This window comes from Uranotaenia lowii, chromosome 2 (genome assembly GCF_029784155.1).
Source record: "Uranotaenia lowii strain MFRU-FL chromosome 2, ASM2978415v1, whole genome shotgun sequence".
NCBI lineage: Eukaryota > Metazoa > Arthropoda > Insecta > Diptera > Culicidae > Uranotaenia > Uranotaenia lowii.
In genome coordinates this window covers 333,236,741-333,261,260 of record NC_073692.1, presented here as the reverse complement: position 1 = coordinate 333,261,260, position 24,520 = coordinate 333,236,741, and the positions used below count along the sequence as shown (strand labels likewise).

Sequence of the window (24,520 nt, the reverse complement as noted above, 5' to 3'; positions counted from 1 at the left end):
ATTTATGAAATTGAAATTTCCATACAAAGCTTGCAGCGGTCTCATGAGCATATTTTTGTTATTTACTCCAGGTCTCCCACGGATGCAATTTGCGGATGCTTGTTTAATAATGTACCTAAGTACATTTTTCTAGCAAACTTAAATAAAAGAAGCATACATGAGTAAACAACATATAGAAAAACATGCCTACGCTAAGCGACGACAATGGCAGTTGGATTGAGATTTTTATCTCAACACACAGCTGAGATATTTAGAGTGGCCCACGCTACCCTTCTCTCCCCTACTTTTTCCAGAACATAAAAAGTAATTTTCCCTACTATTTACCATCGACATTCCAAATACAGCTCAATTGTATTGGATGGCGGAAAGAAAATTTAAAAACGTTTAAACATTAAGTCTGAATAAAGCTGTCCCACTCAGGGTTTGCTGACAAAATTTTAGTGTTTTTCTAACTTTTCAATCCGAATGTAAGGATTGTTTCAACGTAGGATTTGTCGCCAAGAGCCAGCTAGTTTATGAGAAAAATGCATTTGAAAATTATACACATCAACTCAACATCGTAGTTAAAATTCGAATGTAAACAAAACGACTCTGTAAACATCCGTTTTAGTAGGAAAAGTATCTTTTTGTACAGTTAATAGATATTTTACAAGTAAATTTAGCATTCTGAATTAAAAGTTTTAAAAAATATTCCACAGTATTGTTAGAATAGCCATCGTCATCACTTACTCTGAGTCTCTACTCACCCAAGTGTACCTTACTTTAAAGCGCTAGGAAAATTTTTCTATCCATATGTAGAAGGATTGTACACCTTTGAAGTTTTTTTGTCCTTTTTGAAAATATTTAAAAAACAGCACTTTCCTCTGGTAAAAAAACAAAAATATCAATTAATCAGAGATCGATCTTCAAGCTGTTGAAATTTAGATGAATCGATCCCAGGACCACTCATCTGAATCGATCTTTGAGATCGATCTTTTCCTGAAAATCGAACAATCTTATTTGAAATTTGGTACTCCAATCTGTTAAGGTAAACCAATGATAGGCAACCAAAGCTTTTGCCAAATCTTAATGCCTGGATCCTCCAACTTCATTTGAATGAAAAATTTTGGCGAAAATGTATAAAAGCTAAAAATAAGTTTGGGGTTCGAATCAGATTTAATGTAATCTTTCGATAACTCGATATATTCCGATGTTTGTTTAGCTTTTGTTTTTAAGCACCTACAATATAAATAATGTTAAACTAATAAAAAAAATTTTTTGCTGAATTTTCCTCAACTTGAAGATTGAGTACAATTTTGTTCTTCAACAAAAAATATCATTATTAATTTGTTTCATCATAAAAATTTTATAAAAAAGGTTTATACTAAAATTTAGATTTTTCAAAGAACGTAATCTCGAAAATTAATTCAGATCTTATTTTCTTATAGTGGTTTTCACCTGTTTTGTATTTTTTTTCTTTTGAGAAACTTTAAATTTCAATTCCGAATCTGAAATCTGCATTTTTAACCCGAGTAAAACTTCTAAATCTCAAAATTTAAAGTCAATTTTTGAATCTAGATTAAAAAATAATCCAAATAATAATGAACCAAAATGGACATTTCATAACAGAAACCATAACCAGAAATCTCTTATTGGAATTTTGCATCTTTGATTTTCTTTATGAATTCTTTCTTCAATTATTTGTTCGTAATTCAACTATTTAGTAAAGATGAAACTCGGATATTTCAGTTCCGGATCACCGTTATGAAACTTTGATTAGTGATTGGTTAGTGATTGAGTTGTTTTATAATTTGTTTTGCTCAATCAATGCATCAATAAAAAAAACTTCCAAACATATTGTTTTTGTAACTATATGAATTATATTTTCTGAGTGCTTTTTTATTGAACTATTAAATCGTAGCTTTTAAAAATGCGTCCTAAAATCTTAGAAATGGTGAGTTAAATTTGTATTTTGAAACCTTAAGTAACAAAATATGGTATTCACTTTCATCGATGATTAAAATCTTTCAATTTATTCAAGAATCTGATAAGTTAGGCATATTTGATTTGAGTTCTAAACAAGTTTTCAAGCAAAGCCTTCAATTTGGTTTCCAGGATTCATATTCTTTAAAAAAAAAACATAATCTATGCTCAAATAAAATAAACTCAATCCTTCAAACTCTTGAGCAAATTCCAAAACCTTTACCATATCGATGAGAATAATCCAAATTTTATTACAAACATGAACCAAATTCATGATTTAAGATTGAAATTTGACTATTCAAAAACCTTCAATATAAATTATGTTAAACAATACACCGAATTAAAATAGATCTTTGTGCAATCAGTTAGATGAAGATAGCTACATGTTTCTTTATCGGCAAATATTTTTCATTAAATATAAATTCCATAATGATAATCCTGTGTAAGACATTTTTCAAATAAAAATTAGATTCATTGCATAAAACAAATCTTCCAAACTTAAAAATTTTTGTGATTTTCAACAGAATTGTGTACAGATATTGATTAAAAATTTGAAATTTTGAAATTCGATTAACAGACAAATTCATAAGTTTGTGATCTCTTGAATTCCTCAACGAAATAGTCAAATTGATCTTGATTGTAAAATACATTTACGCACTAAATCATATTTTGAGTTTTGATTTTGCGTTCTGAATCTGAATTCTGTTCCTGAATTCAATTTGTTTGTTTTTATTTGTTTCAACATTTGAATACGATTACTGAAATGTACAAAAATTTTAGAATTTGAAAACACATGTTTCAGGGCCCTCAGCCATGAATCTATAATTTAAATTTTATTGTGGGTTATTATCTGAATTCATTATTTAAGTAATGTATTTATTTTTAATCTGAAATGTGAACCAGAAATAAAATATAAATTTCGTATGAGTAATCTAATTCAGAGTTTTCAATTATTGATCACAGTTTTGAAGCCTTTTTTTTTAACAATTCGTTTATTTGAAACGGCTCAAACGAATTAGTTTAACGGAGCCGGGAGACCATTGTTTTAATTAACATAGTTTTGAAGCCTTGTTAAATTAAAATTATTCATAAGAAATAAATTTAAAAACTTGAGGCTGAAAACCAAAAATCAACCACGCAAGAAAATTATTATCAAAATATTTAGCATGAATTAGATTTTCGTAAATGTTGAACTTATTTGAACCTGGATTTCAAAGCAGCTTTTCTGAATCAAGAATCAATAATCCTAAACTGGATTCTTTCGGGGTGAATTTTTCGGCTATCAGTCAACTTAAATAGCAAAGACGACTATTTATTTAAGATCCAACGTTTCGATCCTTATAGGATCATCATCAGGGACTGTAATTTTATTATATGTTAACACCGTTTTTTAAACTAGTTCATTAATTATGAAATTGCTTACCGAAAAAATGTCGTCTTTTTGTTTTGGATTGATTCGGCTGATCAGATAAAGCTGTCTTGTATATCTGTTACAATATTTTTCAAATTAATTTGGATATTGTTGGAATAAATGTTGTGTTCACTTACTGTGTACAAAGTTTTGCGGTTGAAAAACCGTTTTGTCCTACAATTTTTGGATTTATATTCACCAGCATCTGAAAGTTGTCACACAGTTTTCACTTTCACTTTCCAACTGATTTTTTATCTGATCACGACGAGTGTGTATTAGGTGGTGTCTATTACATGTTGTTGGGTGTGTGTTTCTGTATTTGTGTTTTTATGTTGTGATTTAATTTTTCTTATGTTACATATTGTTCTAAAAATATTTCCGTATGTGGAATGTATGTATCTGTTCGACATCGACAAAGCAGAAATCATCGACAGATGTGACAACGAAGGCAAATTGCTGATCCTGGAAAGTTGCCACATAAAAACTACAAAAAACGCGATCAATTCAAAAAAAGACACCGAAAACATACATTCCACATACGGAAATATTTTTAGAACAATATGTAACATAAGAAAAATTAAATCACAACATAAAAACACAAATACAGAAACACACACCCAACAACATGTAATAGACACCACCTAATACACACTCGTCGTGATCAGATAAAAAATCAGTTGGAAAGTGAAAGTGAAAACTGTGTGCACCGTGTGCCAAAACACGTTATTAAAAAGAAAAAATGACCACCAAAACGGCACTTGGCATTCTAAAGATATAGTATTCAGGCATCCATTCTGAAAATTTGGAAATGTTTCATCGGGCTTTTTTGAAATTAGAGCGATTTTAAATTTTTAAGTCAATTTGCATTAGATTCCCAAAAGGGGTTTTCAACCTAATGTTCTATGACCATCGATTTTTCTGACTATATATTTTATGACAATCACCCAGTTCAATGACTTTATAGAAAATTTCATGCCCGACAACTTTGTTGAAGACTGGAAAAAGATTTGAGTTGATACTGAAAAGTTATTGGCAATTTTGTAAAACTCTATTAGACTGATTGTAATTTTTCCATGTTTGTTAAGTTTTTTTTTTTCAATTCAGCTTCACTAAAAAGCGAATGTCTTTCCAGGCGTAGTTTGAATCGTTTTTGGGTCTTCAACCATTTTTTTCGTGCTTAATATGTGCTTAGTCGAACAAGGTAGATAGCGTAATATTAGCTTTAAAATAGTCATTTTTGATTACTTTCTTGGATTCAACAATAAAAATAAACGATTTTTTTTTTAATTTTCTTGATTGTCCCCACAGTCCTCAACACCTTTTGTTTGCTTTGGTTATGGCAGGTCATGTAAATATGTATGCACTGATATTTTTCGTTCAAAATTGCCTGCAGCGTATCGATTGCAGACAACTCGACAAGTATTGCAAAGAACGTCAGGGTAATATGCTTCACGACTTTTAAAACGACTTATGAAGTTAGCACTGATTACCTCCATTTGACTTTCTGTTGTCTTTCGCATACAACTTTGTTTCGAAAAGCATAATGCACAACGACGTGGCGATTAGCGTTATGTGATCTACACTGCCGGCCAAAAGTTTGGGATCACCCACCTAAAAACATGCAAATTTTGATCGTACATATCTCAGCCGTCTTAAGGCATATGCAAATCTTCTGATCTCATTTGAAAGATAATGAGCAATAGCTATTTCGGAGGTATTTTGCCCAGATATAATGTTTTAGCTTTGTACCTTAATCTTAACCTAAAGTTAGAAAATTTTCGAAAAATCGCTCTCAATATTCAAAGCCGATCAATTCGTGATATGGTCGACAAAATTTCAAAATTTGAGTTGCATTAGAATCCTTATTCTGTACTTCTCAAAACACAATAAAAAAAAATTGTGCAAAAATTTTAGAATGTACTTTTAATTAATAAAATATACACTTAAGTTATCGTCCAAAAGTTTGAGATCACCCCTTAGTATGGTGTATCGGCCCAAAGTTTGGGATCATTCTTTTAAAAACTTGCAAATTTATCTCTTTCATATCTTTCTCATCTAACATCATATTGCAGATCTGAAGGATTAATTCGGAAGCTTGAGAATTGTTGTTTTTTCATAAATTAATTCAAAAATTATATTTCGATGATAACCATAAAAAAATCAGAATCATAAGTGTAAACTTTCAAAAAACATTTAGTTTCAGGTGAATTTTTTATGATTATAACTTTAAAATATAATTTTTGAATGAATTTAAGAAAAGACAACAATTCTCAAACTTCCAAATTAATCCATCAGATCTGCAATACGATGTTAGATGAGAAAGATATGAAAGAGATAAATTTGCATGTTTCAAAAGAATGATCCCAAACTTTCGGCCGATACACCATACTAAGGGGTGATCCCAAACTTTTGGACGATAACTTAAGTGTATATTTTATTAATTTAAAGTACCTTTTAAAATTTTTGTACAAATTTTTTTTATTGTGTTTTGAGAAGTACAGAATAAGGATTCTAGTGCAACTCAAATTTTGAAATTTTGTCGACCATATCCCGAGATGATCGGCTTTCGATATTTCGAAAATGTTCTAACTTCAGGTTAAGATATATATAAAGATACTAGCAGACCCGGTAAACTTCGTCTTACCATTTTAAACTTGGTGCCCATTGTCCATATTTTCTTCGTTGTTTAACTTTCAAAACGTATCAAATGTTGAGTATTAATAATTCGCTTTCGTGAACATGTCCTTGCTTTTTTTACCTCCTTTCGGTTTACTGAATTGTTCCGCTGAATTATATCGGAATCAAACCTTAGCTTTTTAACTCGATTCTACGGGTCTTTACTTAAATTATCAAACAATTACCTTAAATAACTCTTTTATGCATCTTACATGAATACTTTTTTATTTACTTTTCTTTGATTCTGGTTTTTTTGAATATTGCTGAATGATATCAGCTAAGCTTTCCGTGGTAAATTCACTTTTTTCATCACTCAACGTAACTGTCGAACTTGGCAAGCCTCGTGCTAAATCCACTGTTTGTAACTTGTTCCAAATATAACTATATGTTGATAATATCTATGTTTCATTTATTGAAAACCATTTAGTTGATTACTCTCCTTCGCTCGAGTTCACTTGAAGGTTTAAATTGAAATCAAAAGTTTCTCATTATTTGGAATTTATTGCATATGAAACTTAATGGAATAAGAATTTTGAATATCGGGACAATTTTGGGAGTACTTGCTCAATTATCTGCCTAACGCAGCACTTTCAGCACCCTTTTAGCTTTGGATGGTATATTTTTCAGAACTGAAGAAATAATAAAAAACATATGAGAAGATTTTTTACTAAATATTTTCAAGCAGCTGTTTGTTCACCATTTTCAACCTCCGAAGCAGTTTGAGTTGATATCAATATTTCTACCAAAATTATGTCCGAAAAAAAGGTTCACCGTTTTTTTTTTATCATTCCAGCAAAAAATTCAAACAAAATTCCTTTGAACTTCAACCCAAGGAAACAAAAGGTTTTGAAATATGTTTAGATTTTTTGTTATTCAACCGAATCACAGCATTATTTTTCTTTTTGATCCTGAAGGACATATGTGTCCAATTAAGCCCATTGTTTTTGAAAATTCTAGCTGAAGCATTGGGTTGTTCCGATTTCAAAATTTCCTGAACAGTTTTGGTGATATTTTCAAGATTCAATAACATTTGATTGAAAAGCAGATTTCAAAAAATTAAATTGATTGAAAAGAAGTAATCTGTTAAGGCTACGATGATTTCAAATGTTCATTCTATTCTCTGGAAATTTTCATATAAACATACCTCGAAACCTTATTTAAAAATCAAGTTTCTTTTTTAATTGTAAATTGTAAAAAAAAAACAATGGGGCAAGTGCAAACGGATATCATCACATTTCAACTTTCATATTCTTTCAAAAAGAAATATCTTAGTGTACATTTGTCTCATTTATTGGTGCAAGTAAAAAAAATAGCTCTTTTTCAGTTGCGTCAGTATAAAGACTTTAAAATGAACTCAAAACTTGTTCCTGTTTACCTTTTTTAACAACGTTCACTGATAAATCTACAGTTGCTTGGTACTGCAATTTAACTGAGCACGCTTAAACTAAAAGACCTTCATTAACAACGACATTTGATAATTTTGAATATCCGCTTCAGATTCAGATGTTTTATGGCTAAAAGGAGCGTTGGTACTTGTGCCACCGTGTGAAATGACAGAAGTTAATATTATTTTCAACACTTTCTTTCAGGTCATTATAAAAAAAAATGATTCGGGAATATCAATCACAAAAAAAAAACTTTTTACCAAAAAAGCGAATCTAATGTCTTTTCATAGAAGCCAAAATAGCTAAAAGATGCAAAACAAAACACACATTTTCATGTTACGTACGTAATTGAATTGTGTGTAAACAAACAGGGAACCTGTAAACAGTTTTCGGGGAATAATTTAGAAAAAAAGGTGAGTTGGGCCCAACCATTTATGAATGAAGAAATAATTGATACATTTTAAGTAAATGTTGAACTTTTGCATTTGGCCTGGTGTACCTTCTTAACTTATTAATTCTAAATTCTTCCAAAAAATGCATATCTTCACTTTTTGTTATGATAAAGTGGTTCATTTTCATCGGAATTTGTTTTTGTTCTAAAAATTTAATGGCGATTCAGTGAAGTACATTTGTACATGTTCAAAAAACTTTCTTTTCTCAAACGTCCGCAAAGAGTCATTTTATTATTTCATTTGCATGAGTACTAAATTCATATTTTTCAGTCAAAAATGCCTTCTCTTATTAACAGGAACACGAAAATGTGTTTTTTTTAAAATCGTTTAAATGGTTTTGATTTGATCGGCAAAATTTCTATTTCGTTCACATCTAGGCGTCATCCATTACTATGTGCTGCACAAATTATGATCTAAGAATCAAGAAGAAAAAACACATCTAGGCTGCATGTGGTCACCACATGCATCGAAATTATGCTTGGTTGAGAAATGCGCGCCCAAATATTCCCACTAAACAGTATGCTATGCCATAGTTACTAACCTCCTACGACGTTTGCTTGCGACGCCTTGACCATAGAGACGAAAAACAAACCGCCCGCCCGGCGCCCAAAGTAAAGAAAATCTCGAAAAAATTGAAGGCCATGACTTTAATTTGATTCAATTTATTACAAATTTAATGATTACGGACAATTAAAGTGACTTTTTGTTGTTTTTATTCAATATAAACCGATTCGCATGGCTACAGAATATTCTAAAAATAATTTCATTCAAATCGTTTTGGTAATTTCGGAGGAGTAGTACTACAAACACCGTTACAAGAGAATTTTATATAATAGATATATAAGATGTATATAAAGTTTGCGAACACATTTTCAGCTCACCCTGATGCGTCTGCCGATAAGATCCAAAAAAATGCACTTTCAATAATGTCAGGCACCAGTTTCTAGTCCCTACGTCAACAACAACCAAAAATAACACTAACCCAGCTATCAAAACCTGTTCCCTTTTTGTTAAACTCACGAAGGTATCTGTGACAATAGAAGTTTGCTCGTATGATGACTATTACCCATACATTTACTATCACATACACATTTGTGCTGAAAATTCTATTCCAAACAACTTTTTCGAAGACCCAAAAACGAATCAAACTACGCCTGGAAAGATATTCGCTTCTTAGTGAAGCTGAATTGAAAAAAAAACTTAAGTAATATGGAAAAATTTCAATCAGTCTAATAAAGTTTTACAAAATTGCCAATAACTTTTCAGGATTAACTCAAATCTTTGTCTAGTCTTCAACAAAGTTATCGGGCATGAAATTTTCTATAAAGTCATTGAACTGGGTGATTGTTATAAAATATGTAGTCAGAAAAATCGATGGACGTAGAACATTAAATCGAAAAACCCCATTGGAAATCTAATGCAAATTTACTTAAAAATTTAAAATCGCTCTAATTTCAAAAAAGCCCGATGAAACATTTCCAAATTTTCAGAATGGATGCCTGAATACTGTATCTTTCGAATGCCGAGTGCTGTTTTGGTGGTCATTTTTTCTTTTTAATAACGTATTTTGGCACACCGTGTGTGACAACTTTCAGATGCTGGTGAATATAAATCCAAAAATTGTAGGACAAAACGGTTTTTCAACCGCAAAACTTTGTACACAGTAAGTGAACACAACATTTATTCCAACAATATCCAAATTAATTTGAAAAATATTGTAACAGATATACAAGACAGCTTTATCTGATCAGCCGAATCAATCCAAAACAAAAAGACGACATTTTTTCGGTAAGCAATTTCATAATTAATGAACTAGTTTATAAAACGGTGTTAACATATAATAAAATTACAGTCCCTGATGATGATCCTATAAGGATCGAAACGTTGGATCTTAAATAAATAGTCGTCTTTGCTATTTAAGTTGACTGATAGCCGAAAAATTCACCCCGAAATAACATATTTAACAGTCGAAAATCGATACCTAAACTGGATTCAGAATCAGAAATATCAAAATGAAAATATAATTTATAGTATAGGAAATTGGAACCAGAAGCTTTCAAATAGAGATGTACCGAATAGTGGTATTCGGCGAACGGCCGAATACCGAATATTGACCTTTTCAACTATTCGGCCAAACGAATATTCGGTCGAATATTTGGTTGAACATTCTGTTGAGTATTTCATTTAAATTAAAAAGCTACAATTTCATGTTTCTTCTACTCCTTCCATCTTAACACTCCTTATGTTTTCAATCGATTATTTTCAACCATCAGTTATGTTATAACATCCGATGAATTGTAACTTCTAGGACGTTCATCTCCAAAGAGATTGGGTTTCAGTGAAATCTAAGACAAAACATGCTTATTTTATATTGAATCAGATGAATGTCGAATTTAAGCTAGCTGTCTTCAAAATAGTTGCAAAAAAAAACGATGATCTTCAACTTAAAGAATGCCATATTTTCTACCAAACGAATCCACATGGTCGGGTCTGGACGATTTTTTGAAAAATTTGTAAAAAAGGCATATTTCGTCAGAATCTAGGCATTATTCTCAAACATACAAGAAGAAAAAAGAAAGTAAAATAATTAAATTTAAAGTTATCATCGAATCACAGCAGCAGAGTTAAAAAAGCAAAATTGCTGTTTATATTCAAAGTTACTCGAACATATCGTTTTGGAACGCAAATTCAAAAATTTTCATAGAGAAATCTGAGTATTTATTGGATTTAGCAAATAATCTGAATAAGCCCGAGTAGAATTCGGAAAATTTCATATAATAAATGTCCATCCCGATCAGATTTGACTTTTCTCGAATTTTTTATTGGACAAGCCTGCATATATGAAAAAAATCTGGAATAGCCGACAATCAAAGTATAAAGCTATCTACAGTGAAATATACACGGATACACCTTAGATCTTTTACTAAAACCATAAGTTTTTGATGATTTTGTAACTTTTTCAATATTACTTTTGGATATTATAGAAATTATCCAACATCAGTTGAAAAATTTGACAAGTCTGTTAGTGAATAAAATTTCAAAAATAAGTATTCGGCCTATTCGGCCGAATACTTGGCTCAACTATTCGGTGAGCCGAATATTCGGCTTAACGGTTTTTTGGCGAAATTCTGCGCCGAATATTCGGCCAACCGAATATTCGGTACATCTCTACTTTCAAATATTCATTCACTTAGAACTGAATTTCTATAAACAAGTGAGACATTTTGAAAACCTGTAGCAGAATTCTGATCGTGAGATGAGTTTTTGAGGTTTTGGCATATGTTCTTAATCTAGATTTTTGCTCTTGAATAACCTTCCTCATTCATAGAAATTTTATTACCAATTTAAAATTTTGAGTCTAAGGTAGAACACCCCGCTTGCTTTTCTGAGATCTTCATGGGGGGAGGGGGTTTAACCCCCAAACCCCCCGTTCCTACGGCCATGATCAGAGCCAACAAATTAATAATTTTAATTTAAAGCATGGATCATTTTTAATCTGGACGCATTAAAACGGATTTATTTTGGAGCTATGTAAACGAAATAGAAATGTTTTGTACTCAAATATGGACTTTTCATTGCAATTTTCGCACTTTTTTGCACTCATCATAGTTTGGACACACTGTTTGCTGACCTCCGCGGCCATTTTGTTCCACCATCTCTTTATCTTTGTTACATCCCGAGTCGTCAGACCATTCTTCGTCATCTACTGCTTGACAATTGCCCAATATTTTTCGATTGGGCGGAATTGAGGGCAGTTGGGTGGGTTTATGTCCTTTTCGACAAAATCCACCCCGTTGTCCCGATACCGGCAGCCTGTCAAATCTGGACAAAACTTTACTGGTCCTTTGTGAGGTCTAATGTATGGAAGAATACGTTTTCTAAGGCGCTCTTTCTTGTACATCTTGGAGTCCATGGTCTTGTTTGTCAAAAAAAAAACCGGGATTTTTCGTCAGCAGCTGCAAATACCTTGCCAGATAAAACACTTCTTTGAAAATTTAACGGCAGAAATGAATATGAAGTAGAGTAGTGTCAAAACATTCCAGATCCGACAACTAGGAGCGCAATGGTATAATAAACAGTGCGTTCAGATTTAAGATGATCCATGCTTAAATTACTTGAACGTCTCCTATATTATTTTATTGCAATGAGTTTTGTTAGAAAACAGCACTTCGCATGAAATGATTGAACCGAAAAACTGTTTGTGTTATAAAAAACTTTCGCAATTTTGTATAGAAGTTTATTTGTTTTCCATTTTTAGTAGTTCAGTACCTACCCAAAAATCTGAAACCGGATGAATTTATAAATATTTAAGCAACGATAGTGAAATTGAGTTATCGTGCGATTTTTTTTTTAATCGGTGGTGACAGATAGGCTATGACAATAAACTTTTGATTGCTAACCGACTAAAATGGTGCACTGAGTAAATTATCGGACTGGAAAGCCTACATGAGATGTTGCTGTGAGTTTGATTCTCACAATTATTATTATTATTTTTTTTTTGATGAATTATCCAAAAGTATGAAAATCCTATAAAATGATTTTTTTTGTCGGATTGTAGAGGACATGCATTATTTTGCTTGGGAGCGCGAGTCTTTCTGCCTGTCTTTATGCACAGATATTTGCTTAATAGGCATTGGATTTTTGCAACCTCTTCTATGGATGTAGCAGTAAACTTGCAACTGATTTTAACTGTATTTATATCAACGACTTTAGGTCTCTCAACATCAATATGATTTCTTCTTTCTGGTATGTAAGTGTATGTACATCGAAAAAACCGAGTGCCAATATTGTTTTCCCCTGAAACGTTGACCGCTCCAAAAACGGACAACCAAAGTAGAATCCTTAGGAACGGTCTGAAATTCATGGTGATTTATTTGCCACGTCCCAGCTGAAGCGGACAAGTTCGTGCCACCTCGCCAAGGACAGCCGCCATATTAGTGTCCTCTGTCCATCGCGCTGTCCAATTTCGCTGCACCCGAATGTTTTGCCCAATTCGAAAAACTGTCAAATCAATCCATCCCGCAGGTGTTAGTCGGTATCGCTCTCGCTTGAGTTATGAAGCTGAAAGGAGCCAAACCGTTTCAGTTTTTCATCCGCCCTGTTCTATTCGTAAAATTCAGTGAGCAAAAGAAGAAAATGGTTAAGACAGGGTGGCAGGCCACACTCGATTTGATAGACTAGCTAGCTACCACCACGTCATAGAGTGAGTGAATGTAACGAACGACCGGAAAGTCATAGCTCATGCCAAACCAATTATGCCACTCAATCAGAATGTCATAAGGTATGTCCATGAAGTACGTAATCGATAAAGGACAGTAATAAATAAGAAACTTTTAATATTGCCTAGTAATATAAACTAACTAAACTGGGAGCTAAGCGTTTTGTTCCATTTATTGTGAATAAATTTGAAGAAATCTATGTGAAAACACTACAACAGTGATGAAATAAATATCAGTAAGATCGACATTTAGGTATTTAGTCAAGGCAGTTTTAAGAAGAATGTCATTTTCCCGGCCATTTTATCGATCCCAGGAGTTGGGAAATCTAATGTTCCCTCAATGGCACGAGAGAAATATTATTGTCTGAAAAATAATTTTGGAGTTGGTTTTTGATAAGACTACTTTTTGAATTATTTTTGACTGCTACTTATAAATTCAAAATCAATGATAACGGGTCGAGAGACCAAAACAAAATCCGGAAAGCTATAAAATAGTATTCCAGAAAATTTCGAGCTCGTGTGTGAGCCAAGGTTATCGAAATCACAGAATAATCTGTAAATGTCAGAAATTTTCGTCACAGATCACAGATTGATTGAAGTGCGTTTATTCGGGAGGATGCCGTGCGCCAAGCGATTAAGCACCCTAAACACAGATAACAGAATATTGAAATTTTTGACAGAATTCACATAACTTCTACATATTGAACACACTTTTGAAATTATGAACTTTGATATAACTATCAACCTCATGTTTTTTAATTAATTCATGAAATTTTATTGTATTTGTTAAGTAAATTTTTTTTTCATTGAGTTTATTAAATAATGGTTCAATTTCGAACATTTGACTTTATTTTTCCACTAAATTCATGGCAACAGCATTTACAAATCACCGTCACAGAATTTGGCGGTCAAATCACAGAGTTACAGATTTTTATTTGTCATAAACACAGATTTTTTTGTTATGTCGTGAGACGGAATACAATGTGAATAAAATAAATTAACAGATTTTTTTATTTATCAAGCTGGATTTGAGCTACGCATTTCTGGGTGATTTTTTTTAAACGGGCTAATTTCAAATTTTCCAATTAAAAACACCGGTCAACGCTGACCAAAATTAGATAATATTTAAAAAAACAAAGGAAAAGTGAAATTAAATCACTTGGAATTAAATTTTATCGTCAAACTCATAAAATCGTTTTCAAAGAATTTTTTTTTTTCTAAATTTCCCGATTAATGTGCATAAAACCGCGATCCGGGCATCCGGGCCCGGCCAAATCTGTCTTGATTATTTTCTTGAATATCCGAACAAGCACAAATAAAAAGGAACAATCTGAAATACTTATCAAGGTTGCCGAAAAAAAATCTGTATTTTTACAAAAAACTGACTTTCTGTGATTTTACCCAAAAATTCTGTGATGGTTTTCTGAAATGGAAATAGCATAAATTTCTTTGAAAAGTCATAAAAAATTGAATTTATTTTACATATTATTTGAGTGAAAAAGATAAAAATAACCAACCTTATCATGATTTTCCAAAACAAAGTTGAACATTCAAAATTTATGTTGACATAAAAAATAAAAATACGTACTTAAAAGATTTGTGAAATCTTTAAATATGTTAAAAGTTCTGTGCTCTGTGACACAGAACCTGAGATAAAAATTTGCAGAAAGGTCGGTGAAATTATACATTTTCTTTAATTTCGACAACCTTGATGCTTAAATACTATAGAGCTACAGATGAGCATGAGCATGTTGAAGTCCAATGGTAAAGTGATTAGTTTTAAGGCTCTTGTAAAGATAATGTTGTGTGATATTTTTGTTCAGAAGATAATTTTTTTTAAAAGTAATTATTTATTATCACTTTTTAATTATGGATTGTTTCGTTTGCACTAAAATATTGACAATAAATGAAGCTTTTATAAGCGAAATATCTTTTCGATTCGAAAAGTTATGCCAAAGTTATGTTAGATAGAGGAGTTCTAGAAATGGATTATGAAAAATCACATTATAAATGCCATTACATTTTTGTAAGTTTGCTTTATAAATTGTATTAACTTAATTAATCAAATCCTTGGGACTGTAAAAACTTTTAAGGATAAAAAATCAAAACTGTAAACTAGATTCTGCGACCAAATTTGGTTAAAAATCTTTATGTTTATGGAAATTTCAAAGGTGATGACAACTTTGCGCTACATCTCAATGCAATTAGACTAAGTATTCCAGATTGTTCGGATTTTTCCGGGCTTACTCGATTTTTCAATGAAAATGTCTAGACGACTCCAGTTCGGTCCGGGCGCCCGGAAATTGTAAAAATTTGCCAGTTTTGTGATCACATCTTTTTTTAAACTTAACAAAAAACTGAAATTTATTTTCAACCAAATACAGCCTGAAGCACAACATGAACGCTCCTGATGTGCCTCGAAACCTTTAACAAAAAATTTAAATATCGAATAATTTTTCTTCACTTTCTCCTTCAAAATGAATAAGCCATATCGATGCTTGAAATCCATCGAGAAAAAAAATTACTTTTCTCGAATATTTTGAGTGCTTAAATTATACGAAGCATAAATTTAAAAAAACAATTTTACACCGTTTGAAAGGAAAAAAATCAGAGCTTCGAGCAATAAATTTTATTGTAAGAAAAACTTCTGAGGGACCATTCAAATATATCGGAACGCTTTTAGAGGGGGGGGGAGGGGGTATAGCAGTTTATTACGCTTTGTGAATTTTGCTTAGAAATTCTGAGACGAATGTGTTACGTAGGGGGGAGGGGGGGTCGAAAATGCTCGAAAATTGCGTTATGTTATATTCAAAAGGCCCCTTAAAAATATGCACAGCAAAATTATTTAAATCAATGAACTCGAATCACGATTTACGTCAAATGATGAAAAGACATCAATTTAAAAAAAAATGATTTAATAAATATTAGATATCGCTAGAGATTTTGAAATGGAAGTTTCACCGACTTTTTGGGCAAAAAGGGATTTTTTTTTCAGGCAACGCAACTGTTGAAATATTGTCACGGTTCAATATATTTCCGCTTTTGATAAAAAAAAAGCAAAGCAAAGCAAATAATGTTTCTTTTAAAATATCGAATGATTGCAACAAATATCAAATCAATTGAAAAAAAATAATGATAATTGAAAAAACGATTTTTATTACAGCAACCAACGATTCGGTTTTAATTTTACCTTTATCAAGGAATCTAGCAATTGTGTAGAAAGTGTGGGAAGGGAAGAAATATTTAGATTATTTTGTATGATGATTCCAAAGTATAAAATAGTGGTGTTATAATAAAATAGTGCTAGATTCCTTGATAAAGGCTAAAAGTTAGCCGAAACGTTGACTGTTGTGATAAAATTGTTTTTTTAATCACCTAACACACTGAAACCGCCGAAAACAACCCAAAACATTAATCATGCAGCCGAAAACATTTGATATTCGAATTGGCCCGTTGGTTCAAAAGGTTGCTCACCCCTGCAGTAGACGATAAAAACAATAACCGGTATAATATCGAACCATTTATGTGAAAAAATAATGCTTAATAGCTTATGATATTTTTCAATGGGTGTAGCAAATACCATTCATTCCGAAATAGCATTTGCTGATGCAGTAAAATATTATAATTTTAGTTTGAACACACAAATGAAAAAAAATCAAACAAATGAAATAATTCAGTGTACCTACTAAGAAGAAAATTAATTAAAAACCAAGTGAGTTTTCGAAATGGATATCCTAAATGATGAGTGTTGCAAAATAAAGCAACCTCGCTGTGTTTCTTTATTGGAATTGTAAAGTTTCAGAGATTGGATCACGTTTTTCCCTTTTAACTATAGGATATTGGACAAAAAAGGTTTTTTTAGAATTCAATGCTTTGGCCATTTTTTTGGAAGAAAATATTTGAGTCTAAACCATATTTTTAAAAGAAAAATCAGTTTCCTTGCTGAATAGACCAATTTTTCCAATTATTGTTGTGTAGTTTTACGCATTTTTTTTTATTCACGATTAAATTACTAAAAACTCTCATCCCGAAATTCCTCGTTTATTCTAGTTTTGAGTTTTTCCTTGTTCACAACTTTTTTTTTCTTTTTTAACATGATGCGAATGTTGCATTTCCTGAATTAACTTGGTTGTCTTGAATAATGTTTAGAAATATGATATATTTGTGTTTTTACGTAAAAGGTAATGAAGTTACTTTTTGAAATAATTTAAGGCTATTTAGATTGATTATTTCTTAATCCTAAATCGTAATTCTTTAAGTTTATGAGATCCAGCAAACTAACTTGAAACATAATGAAATCATCAGTAAATTTTTATAAATGGAAATCACTTTATTGACCAAACGTCAACTAAGCAATTTATGGCAAAACACCAATATTGATTTTTTAACAGTGTTCATAGTGATGAAAATAAGATGACATTTTTCAATTTAGTCTACGTTTTATAAATGCTCATTGAATTTTTGATGCAATAAAATTGTTTTAAATACTTCACAGTACTGTATTAAAATTCAAAATGATAAAAAAATCAAGGACTTATATGGGCGCATATGCAGTAGAGGGATAAATCTTCATAATTTTTATTATTGGATATTAAGTTTGAACTTATAGCTTAAAAGGAACGTTATCCAAGCATTTTTTTATATGAGAAAATTTGATATTCTGTTTGGGTAGATTCTTGATGAATTCTTCTAGGTTGCATTTTTTTTTCAGTGGTAGCTGACATAAGCCAATTAATAAGTTTATATTTAAACAGTATATATTCCTAAAAATTAGTATTTTCGAACTTTAATTTAATTTTGAGTACAAATTTTATCTAGAAATTTCATCTTTTGATTATAAAGTTTACTTAATATGTTCACACCTACGATATCTTTGAATGACCACTTTGAAGGTTAATGGTTGAACTAGATCTTCAAACAGGGAGTGGCTCACGGAGGACAGAATTATAATACATCGAAAATTTAAAAAAAAATGCATCATAGTGCATACGAATGAGTTAATTCCATCTGATAGAGGTCGCCATGTAGTGTCAAGTGCCAAAAACACCACCAGGAGAAGCAATAAACTAAACCAGGCAACGTAGGATGATAATGATGGGTATCGGAGGAAGGGTTCACCAAATCCGCAAAATATTAATAACTCATCTCGCGTTCACTTTTTTCAATCCGGTTTGTCAGTCGGGTTAATTTTTCCTATATTTTGGGAATGCTCATTACCCCAAACTTTTTGATTTATTCAGCAGAGGTTCGACAAATAGCGTTTACACATTGCCCTGGGACATGAAGAACTGAATTGCTCTGTGGAACGTTTCGGTTGCATAAAAAGTGTGACATTCGGTGCAGGAAAATCTTACCGATTGGATCTCCCATTCGGTTGGAGGTGGAAGTGAAATGGATAATTGACATCCGTTGATAACTCTGAGCTGGTGTCGGCATCTTCTTTCAAATCCAACGAAACGAATGTTTCCGGAGACTGACGGAGTGTGTTTGTGAGAGTGAAAACCTGCCTATTGGGAATCAGAAAGTTGGGAGGAAACTCAAAGAAGATCGGAAGAATTCTTCATCTGTGAATGAAGAATCAATTGGTGTTATATGTTTCAGCTTGATTTTATTTTAGAAACCCTATAGTGAAATGTCGTTTAGTGTGTTCAAGTGACTTTGGATTCTGTGAACAAAAACAAAATTGTTGAAAACGCACATAGCTATAACGAAAGTTTTCCTTCACTGTTAGCCATTAGATTCAGATGTTAGTTAAATAGTGTAAAATGTGTTAATTGAACAGATTATTTTGAAAAGTGCATAAAAAACCATTAAGAACGGAAAACGACTCAAAAATTCCCATTCGAGAAACAAGTTTTCAATTAAAGAAGTGATCTAAAAGCCCGCAGAAAAAGAGAACGCTCTGAGCTTTGAGAGAAAGCGCCATGGCCGAAGACAGTGAGAAAGCTCCGGCACCTGCCAGTAAAGGTGCCGAAGCAGCGGCGGAGAAAACGGGCGGAAGTAAGCAAGCTAGCCCGGCTCCGCAGCTGAAATCAGCAACGACGGCAGCAGCAGCAGGAGATGCAGCTGCAACCGGGACATCTCCGGCGAAGGCAGCTGGTAAAGGTAAGCTTCCGGGAAATGGTTTAGTTATTTTCTTGATTCAGTTCCTCAGAAAATAATCAGAAAAGTCATTTTTTTCAATTTCAATTATTATTATTTTTAAATTGTTTTGTTACCTCCCAACGTCCAGTTTTAAATTTTATGAATGTTGTAAGCTTACTTTTAATTTGTTAAGGTCATCGTTGGTTACCAAACCTGGTTTGATAAATTTTTAAAACGTTTTTCAACGTTATTCTTTACCAGCAAGAAGAAAATGATCTTTTGGTTTCCGTCTGCTGTGGAATTGGAATGATTCGGATTGCTTTCAAGCAAAAATTGAAACACATCCAGAGTATATTGCAATCGGATCAAAATGCAATAAACTTCGAACCAAACTGGAACGACATTCGGACATGCCGGAAGTTTGGGAAAGTTTTCCTTTTCCATTTCTGCTGCCAACTGTTACGTACCTGTGGTCTCTTTGGGTGTTTACAGGTTTCTGCAAGCAATGCCTTGTTCAGAATCGGATGGAAACTAACTCATTTTCAAATTAAATAAAGTTTACTGTTTCATTTCCAAACACATAAAACAGTGGGTACAATGATTTATGACCTTAATTCTAAATTTGATAATACTAGAATATTCTTAAAAAGTACTTCGATAATCTTTCCCACGATAAATGACCTTCATAAATAACCCATGAGCTTGGATAACACCGCTCCAAATCGAATTCGCCTGGGTGCGTGCAATCCTTTCGAAGCAATCATTTTTCGACTATAAACTGCCAGTTAAGCATTTCGCATAAAAAAGGACCAAACGAAAAAAAAAACACTTTCACCACACATCAAGCAAAGGTTTCTCGTCTCAGTCGGTGATGATCCTGACTGGAAAGAAGGCAAAAAATCTTCCTAAGAATCCCATTTATTTCGGAAATTTCCCTGGAGTCACATTTTTTCATTTGGTTGAATGGCAACGTTTCGAGTATTTTTTTTACTTGTGGTTCATTCAAACTGATTGTCTGTATGGAGACGAGCTCGGAAAGATCTAAAATGTAAGGTTCTCTCCTTGCCGAACAGGTATGTGGGCGGGTTTCCGAACGATAAATGGATGATTTCGTGTGTGGGAGCTACTTTGTTTTTTAATTTTCTTTTTTACAAATTTATTTCAATCCAATCAATCAATTGGTTTCAAAGTGCAGAGATGGAGACACATTTAATCTTTTCGTGGAAAGACATCTCTAAATATGCAGAAGGTTAGAAAAAAAAATTGAGGAGTTGAAAATGATCAAGCAGAGATTTTATCAGAAGCGTTTTCATCAAGCACGGATCAACTATTCTAAAGTGGGTGAATCAGAGAAGGTTGAGTCTACTACAAAAGTTTTCTGAGGAAAAAGCGGGACATTTTGAGAAAATCTCGGGACATGTGGCATGAGATGTTAGACGTGAGACGTGAAAAGTGAGAAATGGTACATGAGACGTGAGACGTAAAACGTAAGACGTTAAAAACGAAATTTGAGAAGTGAGACGTGAGACGTGAGATTCCATGAGGAGTGAAAAATGAAAAATGGAATGTAAAATGGTAGACGTTAGACGTGATAATGTTAGCCTTAGTTAGACGTAAAACGAGAGAAGAGAAGTAAAAGTGAGACATAAGATCTGAGAACTGAGACGTGAGACAAAAGATCTGAGACATGAGACGTAAGACGTGAGACGTGAGACGTGAGACGTTTGACGTGAGACGTGAGACGTGAGACGTGAGACGTGAGACGTGAGACGTGAGACGTGAGACGTGAGACGTGAGACGTGAGACGTGCGACGTGAGATATAAGATCTGTGACACGAGATGATAAACGTGAGACGTGAAACGTGAGACGTGAAACGTGAGACGTGAAACGTGAGACGTGAAACGTGAGACGTGAAACGTGAGACGTGAAACGTGAGACGTGAAACGTGAGACGTGAAACGTGAGACGTGAAACGTGAGACGTGAGACGTGAGACGTGAGACGTGAGACGTGACACGTGAGACGTGAGACGTGAGACGTGAGACGTGAGACGTGAGACGTGAGACGTGAGACGTGAGACGTGAGACGTGAGACGTGAGACGTGAGACGTGAGACGTGAGACGTGAGACGTGAGACGTGAGACGTGAGACGTGAGACGTGAGACGTGAGACGTGAGACGTGAGACGTGAGACGTGAGACGTGAGACGTGAGACGTGAGACGTGAGACGTGAGACGTGAGACGTGAGACGTGAGACGTGAGACGTGAGACGTGAGACGTGAGACGTGAGACGTGAGACGTGAGACGTGAGACGTGAGACGTGAGACGTGAGACGTGAGACGTGAGACGTGAGACGTGAGACGTGAGGCGTGAGGCGTGAGGCGTGAGACGTGGGACTTGTTTTGAAATGAAAAAAATATTCTTCACTAAAAGTGTTATTTATCTTGCTTCATTGTACAGGTTTGTACCTTTGTAACTTTTTGCTTGGTCAATCGAAATTTTCCATTTTCGTTTTCTTATCATAAATATACACATTTATTTCTATTTGCTTCATTTTTTGACACAAAACTGCTCTTAATTCAATGTGCACCAGATTGCTGTTTCGGTGGCAAACCTCAAGAACCACCCTTATAAGTGGAGGTTTTGTTTCCATCGAGAAAGAAGGCAGCTGCAAATGTGCATCATGTTCGGTTAAATTTCTGGTCAGGTGTATGTGTACCTCAACCATCTATATTTTTGGCTTCCACATTCTTCAACAGCAAGGGGGAAGGGGGCAAAAAATGCACACCTCATTTGCTCACACATTACCCCTTCTCGCTTTCAGTTGATCAGCCCTTGTGAGCGACTATGAGAATTATTTTTAGTCCCAATCCTAGAGCTAGTTGCTAGAAGCTACTCCTGAAGTGCACAAATCGTCGGTCGAAAAGGCAATGATGAGGGTGCCTGAGCTGTGTCTCAGGAGAATCCGTTCAAGTGCAGTCGATATTGTTGGCGTGCTTTTGCGCTTCACCGAACTGGGAGGGTTGCTTAAAGTATAGCAGTGTTATATGGGAAAAAAGTGAAAAATAGAAAATGCTGGCTGGCAAAAAATGAGCTCCATATATTCGAGATTGCATTCTGGTGATCCGTCTTTTGTTTCCACTTCCAAATATTTGAGTTTCGGATATTTTGTTTTTGCCTCCATGATGGATGCATTGCTGTCACGTTTCCGCTCATTAATAGTTTAGTAGTCTATTTGTTGCAGCAGAAACCGATATGAAAACTGCTCCGCTATAAATCCAAACTGAGCCAATTGATGCCAGCAACCAGCCGGCAGTGGCTTCAAGTGCTCTAACTGAATTTATTATCCTTTTTGACAGCTCCATTTTGCTACACTTTGCAACTAATAAATTATGAAACCCGATAGGCTGACTGGCTCAGTTGATAGTAAAAATAAAGTGTTGGGCTGACTGATTGGCGTCAGGCAACTGAAGGAGAACCTCGATTCAATTATGGTTTTTGTTCGGGTCTATGCAAAACGAGAAGCTTCCGTGTGAAATACAGACCATGAGCCAGGATTGAATATGCCAAATCTGGACGGCTGAATTGACTTCCAATCAGCCGGTAATTGAGATAGAAATTGAATTGATTAAAACTGAATCGTTCGGAATTATTTCCGGTGATCAGATTTGATTTTGGGTTCTCTAGAGTGTATGTGGTTTGGGAATATTGCTACCTGTCGTAAGTTAGAATTCATATAATTAATATAATAACGCAGTGTGACAATATCTGATAGAATTGATTGGATGTTTCATGTCAATCATTATGAACACATTTTGCAATGATTTTTCAGTCCGATTATCATAGATTGATTTAAAAAAAACGGTAATAAAGAAAACTGATTGTTTAATTCATATCTTTCTTCAATCATCAATAAAGATATCTACGTTGCTGTAAACAAATTACAAAACCGTGCGTTGACAAAGCTGCACCAAACCATTAACGCAACACCTTAAATCAGCGATTTATAACCTCGAGCAATCGTGTCAATATTTGCTGACTGCCAGCTACTGCTGATGCCGATTGTCGAATCCCTTTGATCTTGTCATCCGACCGACGGACGAGCGCCTCATAAATAATAACAATAGAAACCCGTCATTGTCCCATTGTGGTCAAAGAGAAGGGCAACAATGCAATGTGGAGTAAGGGAGAAGAATCTTTGATGCTTACAATTCACATGATTTAGCGTGACCACCCACCCGATATCCCGGAGCACAAATAGCAAATGACAGCCGCGATAACGGATATTTATGGGCATCATTTGGGGGCCACGTCTTCTTCCTCGCCTGAAGTGAAAACCCAAATCGGTCATATTTTCTGGTGGTGGACAGACGCTCGATTTGATAAGACATTCTGAAAGTTTTACCCTTTCTCAGCTTATGTCAAAATTTCTTTCCTTTAAAATTCTTTATGAAAAACAATAACTTCAGGAGTCAGAGAGGTAAATTATGAAATAAATGTTGCTAAACATTAGGCAAAAAACAAACCTGAATTTAAACTACACTGATAGAAATGATTGTTTGTATCTCTGTTCAGATTTGCTAAAATAGAGTTCACAATATATTGGACCTATTCTAGAGTGACGTCACAACGTTTACAAAACTATTTTTTGGTCAATTGAATGGAAATTTACCGTTTATTGCGCTTATTGAAAAAAATACTCCTATGTTCAGAATTTCAAGCGCTACAATTAAGAATAAAAAGTATTTTATTGAACAAATCGTAATCAAAATACAAACAATAGAAGCCGTGACATCACAACACCCCACTTTATCCACTTTTTTAGTTTTTTCACCAAACCGTACTTTTCTGCTCTTTTATACGACAAAAATTAATGAAAATCTCAGAAAAGTATCAGTTTGCTACCACCAAAACATAGCTGTTTTTGTTTTTTTTTTTTAATTTCGTTTTCAATTTATTTAACAGTGTTTTATTTTCGTGACGTCACAACGAAATATTTTTTTAAATCGCGGTTTTGCGAACCGTTGTGAAGTCACAAAATTTAATTTTCAGCTCTATGGAATAAATCTGACTATAATCTTAAGAGGAATAATAATTCAACCAACAAAGCTAAGAAACTTAATAAATAATGTGATTTGGTGATGAAATGGATCCGTTCATTCCCAAAACATTCAGTGCATTGAATTCAAAAAGACCTATAAAACAGATAAGGTTTGCAACACCGAAAACATCATTTTTATTCAAAATTCATTTGTTTGAAAACGTGAATATTATTACGAAAAAAATCTACTAGGAAAAACTTATTCCTAATAGCCTTCAATTCGTTCATAAATCT

The 24,520-nt window shown here is 33.4% G+C and overlaps 1 protein-coding gene across 8 annotated transcripts in view; it reads left to right on the top strand.

Moving 5' to 3' along the window:
* Nucleotides 1-24,520, top strand: part of LOC129748030 (solute carrier family 12 member 4) — a 780,735-nt gene that overhangs the window by 285,515 nt on the left and 470,700 nt on the right. For 5 of the 8 annotated variants that reach the window (XM_055742490.1, XM_055742489.1, XM_055742488.1 and 2 more), the window contains exon 2: nt 18,345-19,209. The exons of 2 other annotated variants lie outside the window; for them this stretch is intronic. In XM_055742490.1, coding sequence (XP_055598465.1) covers nt 19,029-19,209 — 181 coding nt within the window. In that variant the 5' untranslated portion in view covers nt 18,345-19,028. The remainder of the gene's footprint in view (nt 1-18,344; nt 19,210-24,520) is intronic. One more of the 8 variants, XM_055742486.1, reaches the window with a different exon arrangement.